Source organism: Tyto alba, unplaced genomic scaffold (genome assembly GCF_018691265.1).
Source record: "Tyto alba isolate M040663 unplaced genomic scaffold, T.alba_DEE_v4.0 Super-Scaffold_2, whole genome shotgun sequence".
In the NCBI taxonomy this organism is placed as follows: domain Eukaryota; kingdom Metazoa; phylum Chordata; class Aves; order Strigiformes; family Tytonidae; genus Tyto; species Tyto alba.
Genome location: NW_024881282.1, coordinates 42806364 through 42832484, shown reverse-complemented (window position 1 = coordinate 42832484; position 26121 = coordinate 42806364). Strand labels below are relative to the sequence as shown.

At 34.7% G+C, this 26121-nt stretch overlaps 1 protein-coding gene across 4 annotated transcripts in view; it reads left to right on the top strand.

Annotated features, from left to right (window-relative positions):
• TMTC3 (transmembrane O-mannosyltransferase targeting cadherins 3) overlaps positions 1–24250 on the top strand; it is a 34206-nt gene extending 9956 nt beyond the window's left edge. For all 4 annotated transcript variants that reach the window (XM_033010218.2, XM_042793399.1, XM_042793397.1 and 1 more), the window contains 12 exons: positions 1128–1346; positions 5392–5491; positions 6189–6304; positions 7542–7714; positions 8609–8861; positions 14572–14720; positions 17028–17148; positions 17742–17853; positions 18575–18678; positions 19811–19980; positions 20774–21000; positions 22082–24250. In XM_033010218.2, the coding sequence (XP_032866109.1) occupies positions 1128–1346; positions 5392–5491; positions 6189–6304; positions 7542–7714; positions 8609–8861; positions 14572–14720; positions 17028–17148; positions 17742–17853; positions 18575–18678; positions 19811–19980; positions 20774–21000; positions 22082–22893 (2556 nt within the window). In that variant the 3' untranslated portion in view covers positions 22894–24250. The remainder of the gene's footprint in view (positions 1–1127; positions 1347–5391; positions 5492–6188; positions 6305–7541; positions 7715–8608; positions 8862–14571; positions 14721–17027; positions 17149–17741; positions 17854–18574; positions 18679–19810; positions 19981–20773; positions 21001–22081) is intronic.
• The last annotated feature ends 1871 nt before the right edge of the window (positions 24251–26121 follow it).

The following is a 26121-nucleotide window of genomic DNA, read 5'->3' as shown; positions in this document are numbered from 1 at the left end:
GTTGATAAGCATCATTCAGTGGCAGTGGCTAAAGGATTTACATATAGTTTGAAAGCTACACATGGTGCTATTGCCAAGCAAATGAATAGAAATTCTGTGAATCATAGGTTTTTTTGTTTATCAAGGCATTCCTCTTTGTAATCTTCTCTTTTGTTATGTCCCTAACTTAGTGTTCCTTGTGAGATACTATTTGCTAGCTCTGCACATAGGTATTGATACGCAGTATTCATATAACCCTGTAATGAAACCTTCCAGACTCTTCAGATGCCATCTAGCCTTGTAGTCACTGAGAGTAAGTGGGTTCCTAAAGTCCTCCCAGGAGAATTTCAAGTAGTATTTTTCAGCATTTTACTTTTTTTTGAAGTAAAAACCTTCAAAAAAACCCTAACCATATTATTCAGTAACCAAGTTATCTCATTCAGTGTTGATTTTGCACTTAAAACCAACTGAAAGTCAGGTTGATTTTAACTAAATGAAGTCAGATTAATTTGATCATTCATGGATTTTAAAAAATTTTTTCCGAGCTTGTTTTTTTGTCTGTCTGTATGGGCAATTTGGTTCCCTGTTATGTCGTGTGTGTGTGTCCTGCCTCCCAGTTTTTTCTTAGATTTTCTTTCTTTGTTTTACGGACATATTCAGCAAAATATCAACAGGCTGTGGGTTGACAGATGCTGTTTTGGAACAGGAAGATGGTGTTAAGTGTAGTTTTTAAAATGTTTATGGATAGAGTAACTGGCAAAGTAGACATAGTGACAATGATAATACATTTCTCTGAACACACCAAATTTTAATTTTATAAAACACTGATCTAAAACATGAAATGTCAGAGTAATCCAAATACCTGAATAACACATTAAACCTATGTGGAAGTAGGAGAAATAATCAGAATTAACTTTTCTTTAACATTTTAATTTTAAATCGAGTTTTCATTTAATTCACTAGATATTTTTTTTTTTTTTTTTTTTTTTTTTTTTTTTTTAGTATTACTGCTTTTCAGGTCTTTATTTTTAAGGTGCCTGGGAACAGAGGTATGGAATTACGTGTACATAGATTTTTTAGAAAGATATTTTGAAATAAAAGACTCTTTGTAAGTTGGTGATGACTATGATTTATTTATTTTCTTTTAGGAGAGGAGTCATAAATCTTATCGTCCCCTTACAGTTCTTACGTTCCGCTTAAACTACTTGTTCAGCGAGTTAAATGCAGTTTCTTACCACTTCCTAAATATGGTCTTTCATGTGGTGGTTTGTGTAGTCTTCCTCAAGGTCTGTAAGCTTTTTCTGGACAACAGGAGCAGCGTAGTTGCATCCTTGCTCTTTGCAGTGCACCCAATACATACTGAAGCGGTAAGTATGGCTGTGATGTGCTTAATTTGTTCAAGCTCTATTAATTAACCTTAAATTTAGTGTGCTTTGTATCTGTTTATATGTTGTAACCCCAAAAAGTGTGTGATTTTTACTGGGGCTTACTCTGCCCTTTGCAAATTTTAATGCTCGGAGTTGTTTGGTATTCCATGCAGTTACTGAGAAATAATTAAAGAAATATTACTTTAGTTATCAAGTAACTTAGGTCTCCGCTATGAACATCAGCTTTTATGTTGATGGCTACTTTAGCTTACATAGAAACTTGTGTTCTGTGATGATTCATCCAATATCGTGTTTTTCAAATACTATCATTACCTCTTAATGCATTTCCAGAGTCATTAAGCACTCCCCACTAGTTAATTGAAAAGTCTGTTCCGTTCACTTTCTGTTATGTCAATATATGTATCTCAGCAGGACTTTTTCTAGGATTGTTGCTGCTATGCTACATCCAGATTAGGCCTATTCTGTTTGGACCTTCCATTTTTTAATACACCCGATATAAGAGGAAATACGCGTTTTGCCTCTCATACTTGCCTTTCCTTTGATTCTGAAGGAGTTTTTCACGGCTACGAAACCCATTACTTATGCAAGCTGTCTGACTATGTACTGCTTAATGGTAAACCAGGCTTGCAGTGTTGTGGAGTGAATGGAGTCTTGTGATCGTCATTCATTAATTTGTTTCCATCTGAAACACTGATAAAGCAGATCTGTGAAATTCTCTGCTGTTATTTCTGCACCACTTAGATTGGCTTTCCGAGATTCCAGTTCACAGGTGTTGCAAAGCCCATTCTGAGTCTCATTTTTGTTACAGTATTAACTGATTTTCAGAAAACTGAAAATGTTTAAACCTTTTCTTTCTTTGGAGGTGTTATCCCATCTTTATTTATTTTAATGTGGTTTTTTTTGGGGGGGGGGGGGGGGGGGGGGGGGAAGGAGGGGGGAGGGGAAGGGGATGTCTTTTGATATTAAGAAAACAAGAAGGGTTTGCACTTAACTTATGTTGTATTTTTGGTCCTGATTTGTTTGAGTAAAGAGTTTGCATCTCTTTCTTGTTCTCTAATGATACAAATCCCTGTCAGTAGCAATTTAGTAGCCTTCATCTGTGTATTTTGAGCACATCTTCATATGAATTAAATTAAGGGGATTTATAATTGGCTGCTATTTGAGCTACTAATATGTGCTTGCTAGAAGTAATTAAAAATTCAGAAGTTAAACACCTGAACTTTTTTGCTTGATTTTGTGCTCAAAAGCACAAAGCCTCATACAATCTTGGGTAAAATATGGGTTAAAAAATAATTTGTTAATTTCACTTGGGTTTCTGTTTCTTTGAAAAAACATGCTTTAAATTTCAGAGTTTGTCTCTTTGTAATAAAAGTGATAATATCTTTACAAAAGCATTAGCAGTTTGCTGGTGACTTATATTAGTAGTTCATGGCTTAGATCATCCTATGTTATTTTATCACTTTCATTCCAAATATGATTCTTTATCATGCTTGAATTGTCAGATTCTGTATGAGATAACAGTAACACAGTTTCTTTTAGTACTGTGCAACAGAGTTGGCAAAAAGTATGGTATGAATCCTGCAAAACATTGTGTAATGAAAGCTTATGGTGTAAGCCAGTGTATTACAAAGTTACGAAGTACAGTTATGAAACAATTTGGTAGTGCGTGTGTAATATGTGGTATTAGACACATGAGGGCACTTTAAGACTAAGTGATTGTTAGACCTTGGTGCAGTACTTTGAAACATTTAGAGACTGAGGTTTAAGTGTAATTGTAATTGAATTCTCCTGCTGTTGTACTTAAGTACTTGATGAAGAATCATTTAAGGAGTTTTCTTCCTCCTCCCCCACCTTTTTCAATTTAAGCTTTCTGCTTTTGAGAAACAGTGCATTTTATCCTTTCCAGTGTTTGCATTGAGAATTCTGCGTTACATGCAAACCAAGAATTCTTAAAGTTGGCAGCTGAGACTTACACACATGTATAAAAGGCAAAATAACTGGAAGTTTCTGTACATGGAAAAGAGGAGGTAATAATGTGGGTATCTTAGAACTGAGGGACTTGGGTGCCAAATAACAGATTCATACTTCAGTGAAAACTCCAAAACAAGTCTCATTCCCTGTTTTTGTATCATTGGATGGTACCTTTTGTATCTTTTATAATTGAAATGTATCTGATTCGAATTCCATCAAATTAGTCTCCTACTTATTGCACAAGAGTTTGAAACAGCAGATGCAATACATAAACCTTTCAGACCTTTACCTATTTTATGATAAATGGATTTTTCCTGGAAAAGTTAGTAGAGCAGAATAAATAGAAAACAATTTTCTGCTTGATTTCAGAGGGAAGCTGGGATCTTGCGGTGGTAATACATCATTTTTTGAGGAAGAATTTTTGAGAAAATGGGTTGAATAATAACATCATAGTTTCATTTGTCCTTGTCTTTAGAATTCCAATTCAGTCTTTCTAGCTACTTTGCAACTGTTCTGGCCAGAGACGTGTTGACCACCTTTACAGCTATGAGATGTCAACAAACCTTGTGAATGCTGAAATTTTCTTTCATATGTCACTTCTGTATCCAGAGTCTCTTCTGTTGACAGGGGACTATGGAGGCATACTAGCACACTTGCTTTACTGATGGTCTCTTTCAACTGATCTACTGACAAAGTTCTCTTTAATTTCTGTCTTAATGCTGGATAATTTTGAGATCCAGACCAGAAATCCTTGGAACATCTTAGCACATTTTGCAAGCACCTGTATATTATCCAAAATGTTAACACAAATTTTGAATCTTTTGGTAAACATACGCTACTCCCAAGAGAAGCACCAGAGCGTGATTTCAAATTCAGAGTTGATTACTTTTCTTTACATTGTGACCTTGGATATCGAGCTACTTTCTCTTTTTATGCTGTGCTGGATCAATCATGCTTGACCAAGAATGTACCTAGCAATAAAAACTTCTAGCTCAGTCTGGACAACTGAAAGTCAGCTTTCAGTATCATCATATTTAAATGGTGAGCTCTGAGGTTTCCTTAGTTAAAATGACAGTCTGTCTTGGGGTAGCATCTATTTTTCAGCCAGGTTGCCTGAAAAAAATTGGGTGCAATCAGAGTCATTACAGAAGAGGACAAATGAGGAAGAAAGGCAGTCCTAAATGGTACTGTGGTCAGCACAGTGGCTACTGCAGTAACCATTCACATAGTGACCTGTCTTCCATCTCTGGTTGTTGGTTGCACCTGAGCGTTTTTTGAAATCAGCTCTTGAAATGGAAACCAATCTGTATTTCATTGGGGATTCTGCCCCATGGATTTTAGCACTTCTCCAAGTTTTCATAAAGTCCATTCCTCTCTGTCTCATTACCAGAGGGGGCACTACCTGCAATTTTGATATTGCCAACCAAATTACCATTCAGAAAAGTGCTAGACCTGTAGTAAAGCCTGAGTCATTCTTTGACTCCGTCACACAGAGCTTGCCATCAATTTATTTGTAACTCTTGACTGCTCACCTAAGACCTGCCATAGCACTAGTCAAGGGAATGCTCCTTTCAGAATCAGATCTGTTCAGTTAGAAAAAGTATGAACAAAAATAACAATCATAGTTTTTATATGCCACTGTCTGCAGGATGTGTACGTTACAACAGTCCTTGTCAGGCTTCACCTAAAGCCTCTATTGATGAAAGCTAGTTTATTCCAAGTATTACAATGAAAGCAGTTGCTACTGTGCCCAGTTTCTACCTCAAATGTTATTTGTGGCTGGTGTTACTAAAGATAAAAGTACAGCATTTCTCAGTTATCTCATTAATGGTGATGCTTAGGGGCACATCAGCCACAGGTGGCCCACCAGCCACCTGTGTTGTCCTGTTCTTGAATTCAGTACTGATTGAACTGAAGGCAGCCTTACTCTTAGCCTTTTTTGCTTGGTTTACAGATCTTGTTTATGCATAACCTGATAGTATGTCGGTCATGCACTATTCTACTGGAATAGTTACCAGAAGAATAATCTTGGTTTTTTTCTTTTTATTTTCAGGTAACTGGAGTTGTGGGCAGAGCAGAGCTTTTATCATCTATCTTTTTTCTAGCTGCTTTTTTGTCATATACAAAATCTAAAGGGCCTGACAATACCATAGGTAACTGATTGACAAATATATACATAGCTTAATTTCTTTATCACTGATAATGGATCTCTTAAAATAGTAATATGGATGTATTCGTTATTCAGCAAATGTGCACAAAAAAACCCTTCACCCCAATATACATATGTAATAGTACTTTCCATTATAAATTGCCTTTTTTTTTTTTTCCTTCAAGACTTAAGCACTTTTTCAGTTGTTTTGTAACACCTAGAATATGGGACTCTTGCACTGATTTCTATTAATGCAAGTAAGTAGAAGTATGCTGATATGCCTCAGATGGTCACAAGTAAGCTACAAAGTTTCAGGGAAGACCTGGGCGGCTTGCCTCTTTTCCAAAGTTAAATTGACCTTGTGAAAATTCATGACTCCCTATCATTCCATTTGAAACAGTGTTCTGGTGAATTAGGAAAGACTGGGTTTTTTTTTTTTCCTATCAGATTAGTATTTTGCCTTTCATTTAGTTCTTTCAATTTAAGGGAGGCAGTTGTAAAACTGATCTGTGTATATTATTTCTGTAGAGTAAAACTCATAATCTTCCCTTTGATAACAAATGGCATACTGAATAAGCTTATAGAACAGAACATGTTCAAACATGAAGAGCCAAAGACTTCACTTTCTAGGATAATTTACTTTATTAAATGTTTGTTTTTGTTGTAAGATGGAACATTTTCAATAATTTCTTTATTTGCAGTGTGGACTCCAATTGCAGTGACTGTGTTTCTAGTAGCTGTTGCAACACTGTGTAAAGAACAAGGAATAACAGTGGTGGGGATATGCTGTGTGTATGAAGTATTTATTGCTCAAGGGGTAAGCTGTTGAAAAATAAATTGGATGTCTTCTCAGGAATTCTGTAATGAGACATTAAGTACTTTGAAGTGTCATATTTCAGCACTGATTCTTATCAGTTCTGACTAACTCTAGTTCTGTTACATTTTTCAGATTATTTTTTTGACTCAACTAATGTTTAACATACATGGTTCATGGTGGGGGAATCCGATGACTTCTAAGTTGTTCTTTACATGCCATACAGAGATGTTACCAAATATACTCAATAAAGAATTGACATGTCTTAATGGAAAACTAAGGCTTTAATTGACTGAGGTTTGCAAAGAGTAGCATGTAACAGTTTTGATTGAAGTCTGAGGTGCATAAAGATGGGGGGTTATTTGTTTTTAATTCCTTTAATAAAAATAGAGAACATACTATATAGAGATGTGTTACATCACATTCTAATGAATAACCAGACGTTTTATAGTAATCTTATTTGAATCAGTAATATTCTTATGAAATTTGTTTGTCTAGGGATACATTTAAATTTAATATCAATTTAAGTCAACGGAGTAGAAAAGATAAAACTAGGGCTTCTTCTGAGGGCACAGGTGTAGCGTGAACTAAGAGTTTGACCAGTTCTCAAAAACCTATCAATATCTGTAGTTCAGTCAACCAGTATATGTGAAGCAATAAATCATCCCCAGTGCAAGACATGAAGTCATAGGGAAAGAGGTATACAGGGAAGAAATCAGGGTATGTAATGGGGAACTGTGCAAGATCATAATTTTCATGAGGCAGGGAGAGATAGATTACTGCAGTAGAGGCATAAAATAGAAATCCAGGGCTAATCATGATGTGAACAGTATTTCTACTGTTCCTAAGGAATTTTGTTTATAGGACAAGTTTTCAGAGGGGATGATAATTTTTAAAATAGTGATTTCTCCTTTTCAAAATTTATTTCATGTCACACTTGATTTATTGAAGTCTCTGAAGATAGTACAGATTTTTTAATCTGTCAGTGCAAAATACAGGACTACAAGCATACAAGTTCAGCTATGATAATGTTAGCAAGAATACTCAGAGTTATTTTTATTAGAATAGTGGACTTGGTTTTGGGGGTTGTCATGAAAACTCTAAGAAGCTAAGTTAAGTAATCCTAGAGAGCAGGCATTTAAAGAAAACCAAAGGGGAAAAAAATACTAGGTACTTCATATTTATCTAAGGGTTTAATCGAGTACACTGTCTGATTATAAACACTTTTTTTTGTTTGCAGTACACCTTGCCAGTGTTGTTGGACACAGCTGTACAGATTCTTCGAGGAAAGGGCAGTATTCCCTTCTCTATGCTCCAGACACTGTTGAAGCTCATAGTCCTAATGTTCAGTACACTGCTGCTTGTGGTTGTCAGAGTCCAGGTTATCCAGTCTCAACTTCCAGTGTTTACAAGGTAATAGTAAAGCATCTCTTATTTGAGGACACTGATAAATAAGACGTGGCTTAATGAGGCCTGAACGAAATAGACAAAAATACATCAACTTAAGTGCTTATTAACTTATTTTTTTATCATTGGTAGGCAATGGCTGTACAATATTACATTTTTTGTGATATTGATAAATGGTGTATTTCAGTACCTGTTGACAAGAATGTCCAAAATATTGAGGTACCTGAGCAGGCATTAATTTTTAAGAACTTACAGTTGTTAGTTTTAGTAATTCAGTGTGTCTTAGTGTTAGTCTTAGTAATTCAGGAATTAAATGTTTTATTACTAAAGTATTCTTTTGTTAGCTATGTGTTTGAACCTTGACTGGATACTCCAAACTTAAAATTTTCTTCTCCTGCATACAAAAGATTTTTTTGGTTTTAGGTATGTACGATGCAGAAAGCATGGTTGTCTTCAGATACAGTACTTGAAGATAAGTGTATAGGAATAGTGTTAGAACTGGAAAACTGAAATTTATCTGAAAAGTGTGCAAGCAGTATAGAAATACAAGAATATTAAAATTTTTCCCTGAAAAAAGAGACAAAGTGTTAAAAACATGAACAATGACCACTGAACCCAACTTTGGGTGTAAATCATTCTGTTTCTTCAAACTTATATTGATTATATCACAGACCAGTTTCTTAAACTTGGAGGATGCTCCATCCCATGCTAAATTGAATCATTGTGCATGGTTAACAAGTTACACACCTGACAAATGCAGGAAGATTAGGATATTGTACATATCTGTAATTGGTAGTTCTAGCTATTAATCTAAAACTTCTGAGTTTCTGAGCACAAAGGGGATCAAGGCTATGTCTTTTTTTCAGTAAAAGCTATGTTTTCTCCTTTCTTTTACTTCAGGTTTGATAACCCAGCTGCTGTTAGTCCATCCCCAGCAAGACAGCTGACTTTCAACTACCTCCTCCCTGTAAATGCTTGGCTGCTTCTCAACCCCTCTGAATTATGCTGTGACTGGACAATGGGAACTATTCCTCTCGTGGAGTCTTTGTTAGATGTTAGAAATGTTGCCACCCTTACCTTCTTTTGCTTTCTGGGATCTTTGATTGTCTTCAGTCTCCGATATCCTGGGGATTCCTCCAAGACTGTATTGATGGTATGAATTGCTTTTGTCCTTTTTTTTTAAGCATGCAAGTGGCTCAGGTTGTTTGCTCACATGCCTGATCTGCTGTGACCCAGAGATATTACTTGCACCTGTGTTTGGGCTAGAATAAACACCTAAGAAAAGAAGAAAATTGTAGCAACAAAACTGTTAAATTGCAATTAAGCATGTGACTGTCAGAGATGAGATGGAGAAGAATAGACAAGAGATGAGAATAAATATGCCCCTTGTTAGGTATTTGCAAAATATTGTGGCCTTTTTCACGTATTTGGAACTCAACTAGCAAATGGAGGTTTTCCGTAGAACTTAAGTATGCTTTAAGGATCAGAATTCGTTTCCATCCTGCGAACTGTCTACCTTATTTAAGTGTCAGTAGTCATGCTGTATATTTATCAAGTGACTTGATTTTCTTTCTCATAGGTATAAAAGAAAAGGATGTATTTTAGCATTTAGAAATATGGGTTTCCTCTCTTGTTGTTCTTTTAACAAAGGCATTCTTCTGTAGTCTTTTCCATATTCTAAGTAAAAACTAATTTTGTCAACCTGTAAGATCCTTTTCTGTATTTCAGTATTATAATGACTTTAAAACTGAAAAGGATTAACAGGAAAGGGTATTTTGGAGGAAATGGAAATGTGCAAATGAGCTAGTATATTCTTTTCATCCAAACGCAGTCATCTTTTTGATTGCTTCAATTGTAAATTTTCACAAGATTAATGTTTACTTGATACCATGTTTTTTTATGAAATAGGTGCAATTATGTGTGCAACAAACCTGCATGCATAGGACTTAGTCTACTTCAGACATAATGTAGTTTTTTAATATGTAACTCAGCCAACAAAAGTTTCAGATAGGTGGGAATAGTTATGCACAATTTAAGACTAAGGATTTCTTTGCTGATGAGCTGACAAACTGATTCACTTCAAAGAGACCTAGAATTATCATTCTGACTCATATGGTGTTTCTTGTCTTGTCACTGGAGTGAGGCAGTTTGTTTCACTAGAAAAATCTGTGAAAATGATCTGTAGTATTGCTGATGAAGCCTCTTGTCCTGAACTTGGAAACTTTATATGAAAAAAATAAACTTAAATAGTTTATTGATATAATAAATGTGCAAGGTGATGCACCCAGAAAAAAGTGTAGTTTTACAGCACATAAAAAAATGTAAATGAGTAGTTTAACCTTCCTTCTTACAGAAACTGAAATTATTTTTTTCTCCAGTGCACTGATAGCAGTGGAAATGTGTGGGGAGTGGTTCACTTTTTTTTCATAGGACACTTGAGCTTTAAGGCTCTTTATTTCCTTACACTTCTGTTTGCTCCCTACCAGGTAAAGCTCAGAAGAGGAAGGAGTTAATGGAATTGTCAGCATAGATTTCTGCTAGTCAGTTCTAGTTTGAGGGTGGGTTTTTATATTCATTTTTATTATTCCATGTGTTTTTTATAGGAAGGGTCTTCTGAGATCATTCACTCTAGCATGTGAGCCTCAATGTCAGTTAACGCAGTATAATTATTGTTAAATGAAAGTTGTTTTACTTTAATATATACCTATGTTGTGTATATAACCTTCAGTATGGTGCTGATTTTTTTCAGACATAATATCTAAGTGCCTGGAAGCAAATCTCTTAGGAAATGAGAATGCAATGTTTTATATTAAAAATTAATTATTATGCACTTTAACATGCTACACTGTAAGCCAAAGCCTATTTCTGCCTTCCAGTAAGCCATTAATGTCCTGATGTAGACTAGATAGTCTGCCAAGGGAGAGAACAATTTCTTTCTGGTGGCTTCTCAATCTGACTTGTTAGAGACGTTGTACCATCTTTAAAGTGAAGAAAGTGAATCTTTATTTAGTGATTCCAATTTACACAGATTATAACAATGTTCCAGATAACTATGTTGAATTACTAGTTTTAAAAAACTTTTTTCCACACTTGGTTCTCAGTTCCGCCAATAAAAGCCTGAATTTGTACTGGTCAAAATAAACAGCTACCCTAGCAGATATGAATTATATGTGGAATCCATATGGATGCCACATGGTGTTAGCATAATGGTGGCTTCATCACAGTTGGTACCATGATTGACTGTACTGTTTGATATTTCACACTCTAGTGAGTGTCACTCTAAAGGACTAATAAAGGGCATTGTAAAGAACTTCTGCCTTTAAAAATCGCTAGCGTGTTTTGGCTCTTCCACTAGCTCAATGAGACCCTGAGGTGTCATGCTGAAGCTCGATCTAAGGGAAAACTTTTAAGTTACTTTTGTTTATGAGACTAGAAAAGGTACAACTTTAGACATGCCGCAGAATTAAAGATGTTTATTTGGATTCTGCAAAAAAAGAATACAAAAGAGAGGCATCCAAAATGCAAAAGAGAAGGAAGATCGCAAGTATGTCTGAACATATCTTTCTGTATTTGCTGATATGGATATGGATTTGGCGCTGTAGTGCTTGAGGGACAAGACAAAAGAAGGGATTCATTTTCCCACTTCATCAAGTGCCAGCAGGCATTCCACAGTTCTCCCCAAGTACAGTCTCACAGGATTAACTCCTTACTAAAAGATGCAAAAGTTGAAGGACTCCTTTTCAGTCAGTTTTCATCTGTTTGATGCCAGTCATCTGCAGGAAAAAAGAACTCTAGTAAGTGGATACATTGTATTTAATTTTGTCTGATTTTAGTTTTTGCCATAGGTTCTAAAATTGTCTTTTCAAAATAACAGAACTAGGAGAGGACAAAAAGCAGATAAGTTGACACTTTTTTTTTTTATATAACAACTGACAATATTAAACCAACAAAAAGGGATTGTATATTATAAATCAGAACACATGCTTTGGTAGATTGATGTGATTATGCTGCCTGAAGTAATCCATTATTCTTACATTAGTAAAGGACATGTCCTGGAAACAATGTATAAGCAGTTAAATTCTCTTATATCTTCTGTTTACTTTATCCCTGTAAACAGTCAGATAACTTGACTGTCAGACTAAGTGACCTTTATAAATAGGTTACACTATACACATTGAAAATTTTGTGTACTAAGAACAGTACTGATCTGGAATTACTTTGGTGGCTTTTCAGTAGGTTTCAAAATCAAGCTGTGATCATGGCCCTTGTTTGTTCATGGAATTTTCGGGGTATAGACATTCCTTTGTTGGCTGGGTGAAATTTAATAAAAGCTTTTTTTGTATCTTTTAGTATTTGCTAAGTGTCCCAGTCAAGGGTACTTTACCTCCCTTCTGGTAAGACAGCACTCTATTCTACTCAGCCACAAACTTTAGTGGCTTGTTGCTGTGCAAATGTCAGGAACAGACAGGTGTCCTTAGGCTTCTTGGAGGAAGTTTTTATCACACTTAAGTGTTTTGCCAAGACATCAGTACTTCTAAATGTACCGATATTTATTTCTCTACTCCCTGTGCTTGCACCTCACTTAAGCTTGGAAATATTTGTGAACTTTTGACCGGTTACTTAGCAGTTTAGGTACTCTTCATAGCTTACACTCATATTTTAATATTTTGTCATATGCTTTTTTCTTCCTGCATATTTTAAAGGTTTATGTCTTTTTTGTTTGGTTTGGGTTGGGTTTTTTTTTTTTGTTTTTTTGTTTTTTCAGTTGCTTTGACCAGTATATTTTTTGAACAGAGCCTCTGCATCTGCTGAAAGCATATGATAAAAGGAAAGAATAGATGAACAGAAGAGTGCATTTTTTCTGTACTGGAGCTTTGAGCATATTGCCCAAGAACCTGTATTTGAAGGACAGTGTACTAAGGAGAGGCAAAAGGGTCTAAAGATAAGTTTGGAAAAACATTGTGTAGTGTTTATCATCAGAGGAGTTGCACAGAGTAGAACATGCAAAAACCTTTTTCAGATGCCGATATCATAAGTGCTCTGTGGAGACCAAGCACTTGCTATATGAGCGGCAGAATCCTTCCACTCAAACTCATTGGAAAGAATTGGTTTTCCCTATACATATTTTGACCTCATGGGGCGATGGGACTGATGTCCTTACTATATTAAAAATAAACAAAACAAGAACCTGAATTTTGAGCAATAGTATAAACCAGTTTTTTAAAATCTTAAGTTACTTTTTCAAATCAGTTTATCAGAAGTTTTCATAAAATAAGTTAATTCATTTAAGCCTATGTACAAGCCTTACATACTTCATAAAGCTAAATATAATTTATTCACATTGCAGTAAACATTTGCAAAACAGCACGCTGTTTGCTAAAGTACACTTCAAATGAGCTTTTGTAGTCACAGATGCATTTGGCTGCTCAAAAGAATGAAATACAGAATGATACCCTTGCTTCCCATAATCCACCCCCAAAAGTATCAAGGCATTTGCTATAACTACATTAAAAACTGATACAGAGGACTGGCTTGGGGATAATATGATGAGTCCTGCATTTGAAAGTGGATTGCTAAGATCTATAATAGAGTTCTGTAGTGAGGCTTATTGGTAGGTGCTCTGTAAGGTGCAGATAATATAAAAATGTAAAGGAGAAAAGGAGAAGAATGTGGAATGACATTAAATTAAATTTTGTCCCCAAGTAATCAACATATTCTCTGTAGCAGGCTTGTGATTTCTTCAAGGCTCAATTATGTATTTATTTTTGTGTAGCTTTATTTTTGTGTAGCTTAATGAATTGCTGTGGATCAGCTGAGCTGTGTTAGTGATCCATGTGCATGTTCTTGGCCTCTTGAAATATGAGCTAAAACCTTACTTGAAGTTGTCAATTGGTGTTGCATTTTTATATATGAAATCCTAGATTTATTTTCAGACTGGATGTCTTAACTATTTTAGCATGGAAAAGGTGATTAAAGTTATGACTAAATCTAGAGAGAAGATGACAGCCAGTTGTATTGAAAATTTCTGGAAAATTCCTCTTTCTTACTTTCTTTAAAGAAATGCTGTGTTTCTGTAGGGATTTTGGGCTCTTTTGTAACTTGGAGGCCAGATATTTTGAAATAATTATTTAAGTCTTTTCTGGTACCAGAGGTTGTAAAGCTGCTACTTAACAATCACCCAGGACTTAAAGCAAATGATCATGCCCGCTTTCTTTATGAGCAGATGGATTTCTCTGTCTTTTAATAAGCACACGTTTTAAGATGTCTGTCACCAAACTAAGAGCTATAATTATTCAGTTAAGTTCATTGTCATTTTAGATATTTCAGGGTGCCCTTAGTGCACTATCTAAACACTGATATTTATTCAGTGGCTGATTCTGATTTTTGTTATTTCTTCACCTTTTTTACAGAAGATAAAAATGGACTTTATTGCATTGTAAAAATATGCATCATATAAGCTGGTGTAAATTTTTAATTGTTGTAAAATGTAATTTCCAAGATTCTCAGACTGTTACGTTTTTGTACGTGGAACTCTTATTAAAACACTGTTTTGAATTTGATTCCTTGATCCTAGTGTTTTGTCATACAGCTGCTCTTTTCTGTAATGCAGAAATCAACTACACTTGTAGACCCTTAAGTAAGGAATGGTGTCATTTGCAGGTTAAAACTTGTCATGTTCAGAGTGGTCTCAATGTAAAACAGATCTTAATGTTTAAAAGAAAAAAACCACAGAAATGCAAATATCTACTATGTATGTATTTTTCTGGGAATGTTTTTTTAGTTCTAGCTTCGTAATTTGTTACTTGGGTACAGTTTGTCACTGCCTCATCTTAATTACTAATTCATTTGCATTTCTTTTCTAGGCACTCTGCTTAATAGTGCTACCATTCATTCCTGCATCAAACCTCTTTTTTCCTGTTGGATTTGTAGTAGCAGAACGAGTGTTGTATGTTCCTAGCATGGGATTCTGCATTTTAGTAGCACACGGATGGAAAAAATTATCAAATAAAAGGTAAGGGACTGGTTTAACATATCTTTCTTAATTTTGTGAAAGATGATCATATTTATAACCACAAGCTTTTGTAGTAGAGCTTTTACCAGTATGAATTTATTACATTGTAGCTCTTGCTGTCCTTCAAGTTCTTAATGAAGTAATGACCAAGAAACTATTTAACAGTCATGTGAACAAATGACAACAAGGAAGTTCTTAGGAGAGCAGTGGATTATTGAGGGTATTATAACATTTATTTAAAATATATATACATATACATACACACACACATACGTGTATACACACATATATATATTATATATAAACCTATATAAGCATACAGATAGTTTAAAAAAAAGACTCAGGCTACACCAAACATTTTTAGAATGCAATGTAACTTACACTACACATTGCTACAAAATGGACTTTACCTATGAGCCTAGTAGTGTAAACCATCTCTTTTGTAAAGAAACACTCAAATTTTCTGTTTACATCATAGACATTTTTAAGGATCAAGCAAAAAAATTTCCTGGCCAGATTTGATCTGTACTTTATTCAAAGGTGATTACTGACTGAAGTTTATATGATGCATGTATGTCTGTCTGCAGCATATTAAACTATCTTTTAATGATTATATTTTCAGATGTGCCATGCTAGGAATGGACATCAGAACCATTCAGTATTTTTTAAACTAAATAATATTTTGGATAACAATTTCTCCTTAGGAAATTCTGCTCTAAAAGCACATTTTGCACATACTTTTGTTTTTTCTGTTATCTTCTACATCTGCACATACCTCTCTCTGACCTGGATGCTTTACCCTTGTTACCCCAATGGCATCCTCATGCTAGTCAGACAAATGAAGGGCATCAATTCCCAGTCTGTGTTGTCCACTGTCATTAAAGCAGAGGCCTTGCAGTATACCTTAGGCTAACTGGTGCCAAAGCTGATGGCACTGGATAATGAGAAATTAGTGATACCATGTGGGACTGAGGAGAAAGTAGGATCACAGATCCTACTCTGAGACAGTAAAAATAGAAGTAATATGAAAGAAAGCAAGCAACCAGGAGAGGATGACCGGGGAGAAAACTTAGGCAGCAGTGTCATTTACTACAAAAATATTGGGAATTGGCGCTCTAAAATGTCTTATGAGAAAGAGAAGGCTCCTTGCTTTAGAAATATGTGGAAAGAAAAATCTTACTCATAAGACTGGTGGGGCTATAGGTTACTGCATATGCCTGTTCTCACTGGTTGCTTTGCTAACGTTTTAGAATTTCTCTCTTAATTCTGCTGTTCTACTTTTTATTTTGTAATATCTTTTAAAACCAAGCATGGTAGTCTAAGTCTGCACAGCATTTTGTATATCTTAAAAATGGAGGGGGGGGGGGAAAAGTCTTTTGGTTTTTAGCAAAGCCCTGTGAAGTACTTAGCAGTGTGAACAGCAGTTGCACAAGTATAAGAAATAGCTGACAATGGTGAACAGCTGTCTGTCTGCTCAAGAATGAGATTTTAAAAAACAAAATTATACTCATGATTGTAGGAAGGCGACTGGGTGTTTAACATGTTTTCTCATAATTAAATTAGAATTCAGGGAGCAAATGACCAGCATGTTAAAGAGTATGTTTTATATCTGTTGTGGTTAAAGTCAGTCATGTTTACACTCCAGAAAAATGAACTGCATGAAATCTAGAACAAGATTGTTCCTCACAAGCGTGTTGCAGAGAGTGACTTCTGCTCAAATTCGCAGCTTTAAAAGTAAAATTGCTACAAAGACACTAAACCTTTCTCCTATATTACAGATTGCAATAGCACTAGGATTTTCTTTGCTTATGGAATATTGGGTAGTCTCCACAGTAGACCTCTCTATTAAGATGTGTTGTACAGTGTGTGAAAGATTGGTGAGGTGGGCAGTTATGAATTTGTGTGGAATTGTCTGATATGAAACAGACAGATGGGATCGTATTTCAGTTGCTTTTTTATTTTTTAACATTATGTACAGTGTTTTGAAGAACTTCACTGTTTGACATCATGATCATGTTCATTGCCTTAAATTACAGATAAGCTGTAACGGAAGTATGATTTTTTTTTTTATATATTTTTTGTTTATATTATGTGAATTGCGTTTGTTCTTAAGTGAATTACATAGAACAAAAAAATCAGCTAAATAACCTTGACTTGAAATTGAACATTATTCGCTTTTAGATTTTAGACTGCGTCATTCACAAATATGATTCTCAGTTTATTTGCCTCCTAGAATATGAGATAGTTATTCCAGTATAAATTAGAATTTTTTGTGTGCTTATAACAAATCTTTGTTTTATTTAATAGTGTGCTAAGAAAAATCTCTTGGGTTTGTTTGGCTGCGGTACTCTTCACTCATGCCTTAAAAACACTGCACAGAAACTGGGATTGGGAGTCAGAGTACACATTGTTTATGTCAGCTCTAAAGGTATTGTATTCTATTTGAAGAGTTTGTATTGCTGTTCTTAAAAAGCTGCAGTAGAGCATTATAAAAATTGAGAGAAATTATGCTTGTTTTGCAACTTTTATTTCTACATTGACAGTATTAGTATCTACTTAGTTGCTTTTGGGAATGCTTTAAAAGCAGTGTGCACACATGGGAATTCATGTGCAAGAAATAGATGATAATTTTTTCATGTGTTAAAGCAGTTGAATGTATTCTCTTATCTGGATGAAAGCATAATATGTTTCAGTACAAAAATCTAGAAAATATGTGATGAATACAATAGTTTCTTCAATGTGCATATGGCATGGTAGGATAGTTTGTACAACATCCCATAACAATTATAATGAATTTCAAAATGTTTGGTATTTCTACGGGCAAATAACTGAAATTAATGAATGTTGAGCAACAAGCTCATTCTGTGTGCAGAGTTCCGTTATTCTTTACATATAGCAGCTTGGTCAAGTCTGTCATTTGCTATGCATTATTGCATCTTTAAGACATAGTTAAAAGAAAATCAGTTATTATGTAATTTCAGCTTAATACCTTATGCACTGATGTCTTTTTTCTGGTTTTAGGTAAATAAGAACAATGCAAAACTATGGAACAATGTGGGGCATGCGTTAGAAAATGAAAAGAATTTTGAAAGAGCTCTGCAATTCTTCATACAAGCCACGCAAGTGCAACCAGGTAAAAGCTTTGACTAGCTGCCATTGAATGGTATCTCTGCACTCCTAGTATTTCAGCATGCATAGCTTACTTAACAAAATCTTCTCAGTGATCTGTTTTTCTCCAGCTGAACATCAATGTCATACACTAAGTTGTTTGGTCCATAGTTTTTGGAAGTAAGCTCAAAAAATGTCATCCAGAGGAGTTTTTATCTATAAAAAGATGCAAATACTTTCCATTTAAAACCACTATTTGGATAATATTATTTCAGAATTAATGTAAACTGTAATTTTTTATGAAACATAATTATTTAATTATATAAATCTAAGGAGGTGTATAAAAAATTAAGAAATCTAGATAGTACCAAAATGCACATTTACTCTATTTTACATACTGTTGCACAAGAAGTTCTAGGTAGTACTGGACAACCTTTCCTTTTTCCTTCTAGAAGCCTAATAAATAAACTTCCATTTCTGTGCCTCTACTATAGTGAGAGATTAGATACATGGAAGTCTGACCTCAAGTTTTTTACCATTTCTCAAGTAACTTTATAATCCATCTTTGGTTCATGGTTAAATTGTTAGCTTCATATTTAAGATTAAAAATAATATAGAATTGCATTTTTTTGTTGTTGATCTTTATGCAGTACCTGTACTTCATGCTACTCTGAAGGCATGAGTATTTATTTTCATGATACTTAGTGTATGGAAGTATTTGAAATTTCATTCTTTTCTTTATTAAGATGATATTGGTGCCCACATGAATGTAGGAAGAACTTACAAAAACTTAAACAAAACTAAAGAAGCTGAAGAATCATACATGATTGCTAAATCATTGATGCCACAGGTAATTAGTGACTTTATTTTATCTACCACCACAGGAGGGAACACTTTCAGACCTATATTCATGATACACTTTTTGTATTTTTCCTGAAGCTCTGTGTTGCTATATACTTCAGAGTCGTTACATTTTTTTTAAAACCTATCTATTAAGAGTAGATTGTATATGGTCATGGCTGTTAAAAAAATGCTAACTGGGAACTTCTTTGTTAAAACTATTTTAAGTTACTTTTTTTAAGTTACTGCTGTGTTTAGTTTTTTTCTGAAATTGAGGATATAAAAGAAAGCAACAGTTAAATGTACACCTACAGTTTCTAGTCACACTGGGTTTATTTTCACTTACGACTAATACATAGATGATGGCTGAGTTTTCTGAGCCCTCAAGAGAAGGCTTAAATTCAGCATTGGCAGTGGGAGAAGGTAACTGCATCAGCAATAAAAAAATCTTTGCCTGAACATAATTTTTAAAACTTCTGCTTTATTATCTTTACCATTTGTTATACTTATACCCAGCAAATATTACTTACTGTAGTTCTTTAGGAGAAAAAGAGAGAAATATTTTGGAGAATGTATGAAGGTAACAAAAGCTCTGGGTAAAATGAGACTGACAACAAAAATTAGCAGTCCCTTGAGTTAGAAGTATGGCATTAAAAGGTTTGTATTGTGAAACAGCATGAAGATTCTAGACGGATAAATAGTACAACAGTTGCAATGTCATAGAATTTTCATCTTACATGACTACTTCTCATCTGCTGTATCAATGGCTGGTGAAATCTTATTTACACTTACCTTAGACTGAAGAGTTAAAAAAAAGGAATGAAACTGATAGAATTTTAGTTTAAGCTTCAGGAAATATTCTTTGAATGGGGAAAGTTTTGCAAGGTCTGGTTGGTTTCTAATGGCTATCTACATGAGCCCAATTAAGTAGTAGCAGAGCTTAATTAACTGATATCTTAAATATGATATAGAAGTAATCTATGTCCTCATTGAATTAAGGAAGAAAAAAATAATCTGTCTATATTTTGGTATGACTTTCTGGGAAAGAATTGCTATTTGTCATCATTAAGAGCCTGCACACTAATGCCCATTTTTTTTATTTTTTACTCACCTGTGTTTGGTACATATATTCCTTTTGACAGATCATTCCAGGTAAAAAGTATGCAGCAAGAGTTGCTCCTAACCATCTGAATGTTTATATCAATCTTGCAAACTTAATTCGAGCAAACGAATCTCGCCTTGAAGAAGCAGATCAATTGTATCGACAAGCAATTAGTATGAGGCCAGATTTCAAGCAGGCTTACATCAGCAGGTATCTTTTCTAAATTTAGAGATACATATTCTTGAATAAACATTTATATATCTGCAGTGCTATGAATGGTATTTAGTTTATACAGTTGAATTAGCTGCTGGAATTGATTCATTTCCAAATGAGAAGATGAAGATTTGGAGCAATAATCATTTATTCATTATAGGCCCTGTCTTTTAAATTCCTGCTTCAAATGATGTGTTTCCACTTGGGCTGTGTATTCAAACATTGTATAGCAGGCACTTTCATTAGATTTCTTTAGCAATCTCAAACTCACATTTCTGATCTCTTAGTTCAGTTTTGAACTAAAAAGCTTTTGGTTAGTTTGAATCATGGAGTTTTCTTTATCCTTCTTTGTTAAAGGTGGTCCAGTAAATGCAAAACTTCCTAAAATGCACATAAATGTCAGCTGAATAAATAAGAGCAATGTGGCTGTAGGTATTGAGGCATCTGTTCACCATTTTGTTAGATGTGGTTCCTCTTGGGACTTAGGGAGGTGCAAAGATGCCTAAACTAAAGCTGCTACAGTGTAATTACAGAGCCAATATCAGGAACACTTCAACTTGTTTTATCTTCGTCCTGCATATGCCTTTGTTGTATACACACTTTTGAGAGCTGAGAGCTTTGGGAACAGTACGTAAAGAATGTTCTGAATTGTTTTGTGTTTCAAACATAAACAAAAAATGCTGTTATCTTATATCCACTATTTATAGGAAGGGAAACTTTTGAAAAACCTGTAAATTATTTTCATACTAGTATGAATAAAAGTTGAAGGTTAAAACTGATTCTTCAACAGGGGAGAATTACTTTTGAAAATGAACAAACCCCTGAAAGCTAAGGAAGCTTACCTTCGAGCTCTAGAACTAGACAGAACCAATGCAGACCTGTGGTACAACTTGGCAATTGTTTACATTGAACTGAAAGAGCCAACAGAAGCCCTGAAGAATTTCAACCAAGCACTAGAACTCAACCCAACGCATAAACTGGCATTGTTCAACTCAGCACTGCTAATGCAGGAATCTGGTATGTAGTTGTCTCTTATAGAAATATTGTGTATTTGCACTTATAGGATCCATGCTATTATTTTTTTTTTTATAAACTGTTTTATTTTTGGAAAGCAGAAGCTCATGCAAAGAGTATTTGGGAAGTGACTAGGAAGGTTTGTTTCCCTTCTGTTGGGATAGCAAACTACCCCTAAGAAAGAGAGAATATGGAGTTGATTGGAGCTGATGCAAATGGATTATTCTCCATCTCTTCTCACATTGTAAGTTAGGTAGTACAAGAAATGCCTTGTTTCTTGTCTGTTGAAGCACAAGGGGCTTCAAACAAGCAGAAGGATTAGCTATCTAATGTTCAGTTATTCATACTGTAAGGTGCAGCACTCTTTCTGGAGGTAAAAGAAGGTGGTTAAAATCAGCTCCCTGCTCCCCCATCCTTCAATAAGTCTGCCTGGAATTCCTTTCTAAAATATATTCACCTCAGTATTCAGAAAAATATCACAGACTACAAACTAGTCTAGCTAATTCTGGTATAATCAGTTAAGTTTATTTTACTATATCTTTTCCAAACTTTGATGCAATTTAAAATATTGGAGTTGGAGATTTTATTGTTTTGGTGTTGGAAGATATTTTAGACTGGCTACATCTGAAGTCATGCTATGTCATGTCTGTCTTTAAACTGTTTCAAACTAACAAAATGAGATCTTCCATACCCAAATTTGTCTATAAAAGCTGGTTTGTCATAACTGATGTCTGCTCTACATTCCGTTTGCTCAACCATACATGAAAATAACTTCTCGTAAACTTGTAGAGACTTTTTTATCTGTTATACCAAACCTAAATATAATTTAACAGCTAACAGAATAATGATGCTGTCTTTGGCTACAAGTCAACTGTGTGAGTAGTTTCATTCTGTAAAGAAGGTAGATATCATTTACTTTTGCTGTTACACAGCAATGATAAAAAGTAACATTTTAAACCCATTCCCATTTATGTTTGTGTTTAAAGATGTTACATTTTATTTTGTATAAAAGTTAGCATTTTACAGGCCTGGTCTAAAAATCCTTCAGAGTAAATGAGAATTAAATGCATTTTCTGTCATTTAGGTGATGCTCGGCTTAGACCTGAAGCTAAACAGAGACTCTTATACTATGTGAAAGAAGAACCACAGGATGCAAATGGGTACTTCAATTTGGGTATGCTGGCAATGGATGACAAAAAAGATACGGAAGCAGAGGCATGGATGAAGAAAGCCATAAGGTTACAGCCAAACTTCCGAAGTGCTTTGTTCAATTTGGCACTGCTTTATTCTCAGACAGCAAAAGAATTGATGGCTTTGCCTGTTCTGGAAGACCTACTGAGATACTACCCTGATCATACCAAAGGTCTGATTTTGAAAGGAGATATCCTTATGAACCAGAAGAAGGATATCATTGGAGCAAAAAAGTGTTTTGAAAAAATTTTGGAACTGGATCCCAACAATGTACAAGGAAAGCATAATCTTTGTGTGGTCTACTTTGAAGAACGAGACTTAATAAAAGCGGAAAAATGTTTGGTTGAAACACTAGCACTGGCACCTCATGAAGAGTATATTCAGCGTCATCTAAACATAGTTAGAAGTAAAATTGCATCACTTAGTGCTGTGGAACAGTCATCACTTCCAGCGGATGGGACAGCAACTGCAGAAGAAAAAAAAAATCCATTTCAGAATTTGAAAGAGGTAAAAAATGAGAAAACCACTCAAACAACAGTTGATAAGAATAAAGGGCACTCAAAAAATAAGAAACTGACAGAGAAAAACAATATGGACAAAGAGACTCCCAAAAAATCTACAAAAGAAATCAAAGATATTGAGAAAAAGAGAGTTGCTGCTTTGAAAAGACTAGAAGAGATTGAACGTATATTAAATGGTGAATAGTCTTTATCATGTCACAATAGAATAAGGAGAAAACACTATTTTTAATAATTGTTTAATATGTGATCCAACTGGAAAGTGGTCTCAGTGCTTTGAAAATAAAAGTAATGCTGACTGCATATCACTTAACAAGCAGCAAAAGGTATTCAGTGCTTTGTGAGAAAACTGCAATTTTTAAATATAGTGTGGGGGGTGGGTGGGAATCAAAGGATAAAAGGTTGAGAATAATCTTAAATGCAGAATCCTCATAGTGAGAAAATAGCACTCAAAAAACATTGTAGTCAGGGATATTGAGTAATGCTACTTTCAAAGAATCAGTGTAATAGCTGAATGGAGAATTAATGGGATAAGCCAGACACTGATGCTTTCTCCCATATAAATCTGTTTGCATTAACATTATCTACATTTTGGTTTACACATCATCAGTTTAAATCTTTTTAGACCTCTGCTGTACATGAAACAGAGATTTTCTTTGCATTATTTGTTTCCAAAACTTAACAAAAAGTTATCAAAATGCCACTGGTTGTAGTATAGGAGGATGCAAAAACACACTAAAATTTTCAGTTGCATTCTAAATATGGAATGATGTAATAGCCTTTTAATTGTTCTTTACTTACAATGCTAATGGTTTGTACCGTTTTACCTGATAGAAATCTCATGGTGCTCTTAAAATCTTTAGACTATCCTTTTACTTTTAAAAGAAATGTGTGGGTTTTTTTCAACTGTCAAATCTGGTTGTTTTTAAAACTTATATAAAAACGGGTGGTTTTCTCACTCTTTCCCCAGTTCATTGAATGCTGATAAATGCACTTTTGGTACAGTAACCAGTATGCTATGCGGTAGTCCTTGTTGACTTTGTATCAATGGCTGTGGATTGACTCCTTGGTGTAGTAAATTCTTCTTTGTTTATAGCAAACTGGCTTTACTATTTCTGTCATTGAACAGTATTTCTATTGTCATGACTTTTTACATACTAATACAAGCAATGTTTGCTGAAGGCAGTGTCATAATAATTAAGCCACTGAATTTAGCAATATTTAACAGAAGGGAATGTAGATGGTATCCTTCCAAATACTAAGTTCTGTTGTTTTGATACTTTGTCATGGGTGTGTGGTTTTTATTAAATATTTATTTTGTCTACTAAAATATTCCCATCTACATTTTTCCACTAACGCATCATTTTAGTTTCTTACATGAAATGAAAATCTTTGCAATTTCAGTGTTGCTTTTATCCTTGTGAAATGCTGCATATATTTTTGTTTAAATATACTACCAATTACCTAAACCCAATGTTTTCCCTCATTATAAGAGCTGGGTTCAGTAATAATTGAATTGATCATTAAATCTAACTCTTACTCTTCATGTTTTGTCTTATTTAATGATGTAAAAGTATTCCTTAGCAACTCCACTGTTTAAAATTAATCCTTTCCATAACTGCTTAACTTTCTGCTTTGGGCAGTAATCCAGCTGTAAAATGTAGTGTTTATCTTTGTGGGAGGGATCTTAAATGGTTGAAGGCCTTGCAGTCGACCTTTTCTTTATTATATATCATTTGTTACCTCAACAATTGCTTGTATGGTAATAACTAGGAGGGGAAAAAAAAAGTGAGTTTCTAAAAACATGATTTCAAAGCTGCAGACAGGAAGCAGGTACATGGTGTGCAGCTATTCTTCATAGAAAAGTTTTCAGAGCTGCTTGTAGTGGAGTGCTCCCAAGAATCTACTGACTGTACCTTGAAAATTGCTGTCTTATCTTGCCTGTGAATAACTTGGATACATATAGCTAAAATAACTGGTATGTTGACCTTTAGAGGGAATTTAACTTGCATATTAAGTCTTCCCTCCAAACTGTTGTTTTACAAAAGAATTAGTCATTGTTCTGGGTGATACAAAGGAACTTTCATTTGAAAATGGAAGGAACGAAGTAGTGATAAAAGTTGCTTTCTGATGGAGTAGGCCGTGATTCTCCTCTCTTATATCAGGAGCTCCCAGAATTCTGTTGCCACACTGCTTTCATTCAGTCTGTATGTTGAAGAGGGGAGGAAAGGCACATTCTCGATTTCAGCAGCTGACCCTGTGTCACACTGCTCTCATCTTGACCATCCAAGTAGCTCTTCTTTAGGGGCTAGCAAGAATTGTTAGATTTATTGACATTAAGAGGTGCCATCAGGTTTAGCTAATTAAAATCATCAGACTAATGTAAACTGAAGGATGCTCAAGGTGTGTCATTCAGTCTGTTATCAGTGCTGTGCCCTCTTTCTCTTTTAAAGAAATTTTTGTAAAAATAAGTATTTTTGCAAGTATTAGTCAGTGTGCTGAGTTTTAAAACTATACTCTCACAAGAAAAATGGTTCAGTTAATTGAAGTGGCATAACTTCTCAAAAATAATAGTGTTTGCTCATAGGAGAACTATCAGAGAGAGAATAATTTTGGCTTTATCTGCTTGCAGATAGAATAATCAACAGGTTGTTTTCCCCTTTCAGTTCAACCTATGTTTTCTCCTGTCCCTGCCATTCTCATGTGCTAGAACACCACGAATGCCATCCCTTTTCTGAACTCCCAGTTTCCCTATTACACAAGAACTGGGAATTTCCAAGGGTGGGACATGCACACTAAAATAATTTGTAGCCCTCTTCTCATACAATGCAATTGCTGTGGTTGCTGAAGAAACTTGAAGAGATGTTTTTATCATCTTTTATGCATACACAAATTGTTCAAACTTACATGTACAGCTGCAATAAGCATTCTAAGTGTTATACACATTTATGCATATAATTTCAGTGCAGACTCATGCATTTGTCATCAATTTTGGGATCTTTTACAGGTGAGTATTTGCATAAAAAGAGGTAAATACATGTAAATTTAAGGATTAATTGGATATGAACGTGTATAGTTGAAACAACTAGATGCTTAGGGGTAGTGTAATTGCAGAGAGACAACATGCAATTGTTGGCTAATCTTTTGAATATATAATTTTTTGTCTGTTTTGCATGTGAAACACTGTAGGACTTAATTTTCTAAATATTGCAAGTATTTTTTATTTACTGAGTATTATTCCTTGCATTACAACCAGTTAAAAACATGGTCATTCAGGTCTTTTTTTTTTTCTTCAGTCTGATTTTTATCAGCTCTGTCAGGGAAATAGTCACGTATTGGGAAGAGTAGGAAACATTTTCCTGCAAATAGGCATGTACTAAGTGTCAGAGATTGAGGTCACGAAGGATTAAGTGGG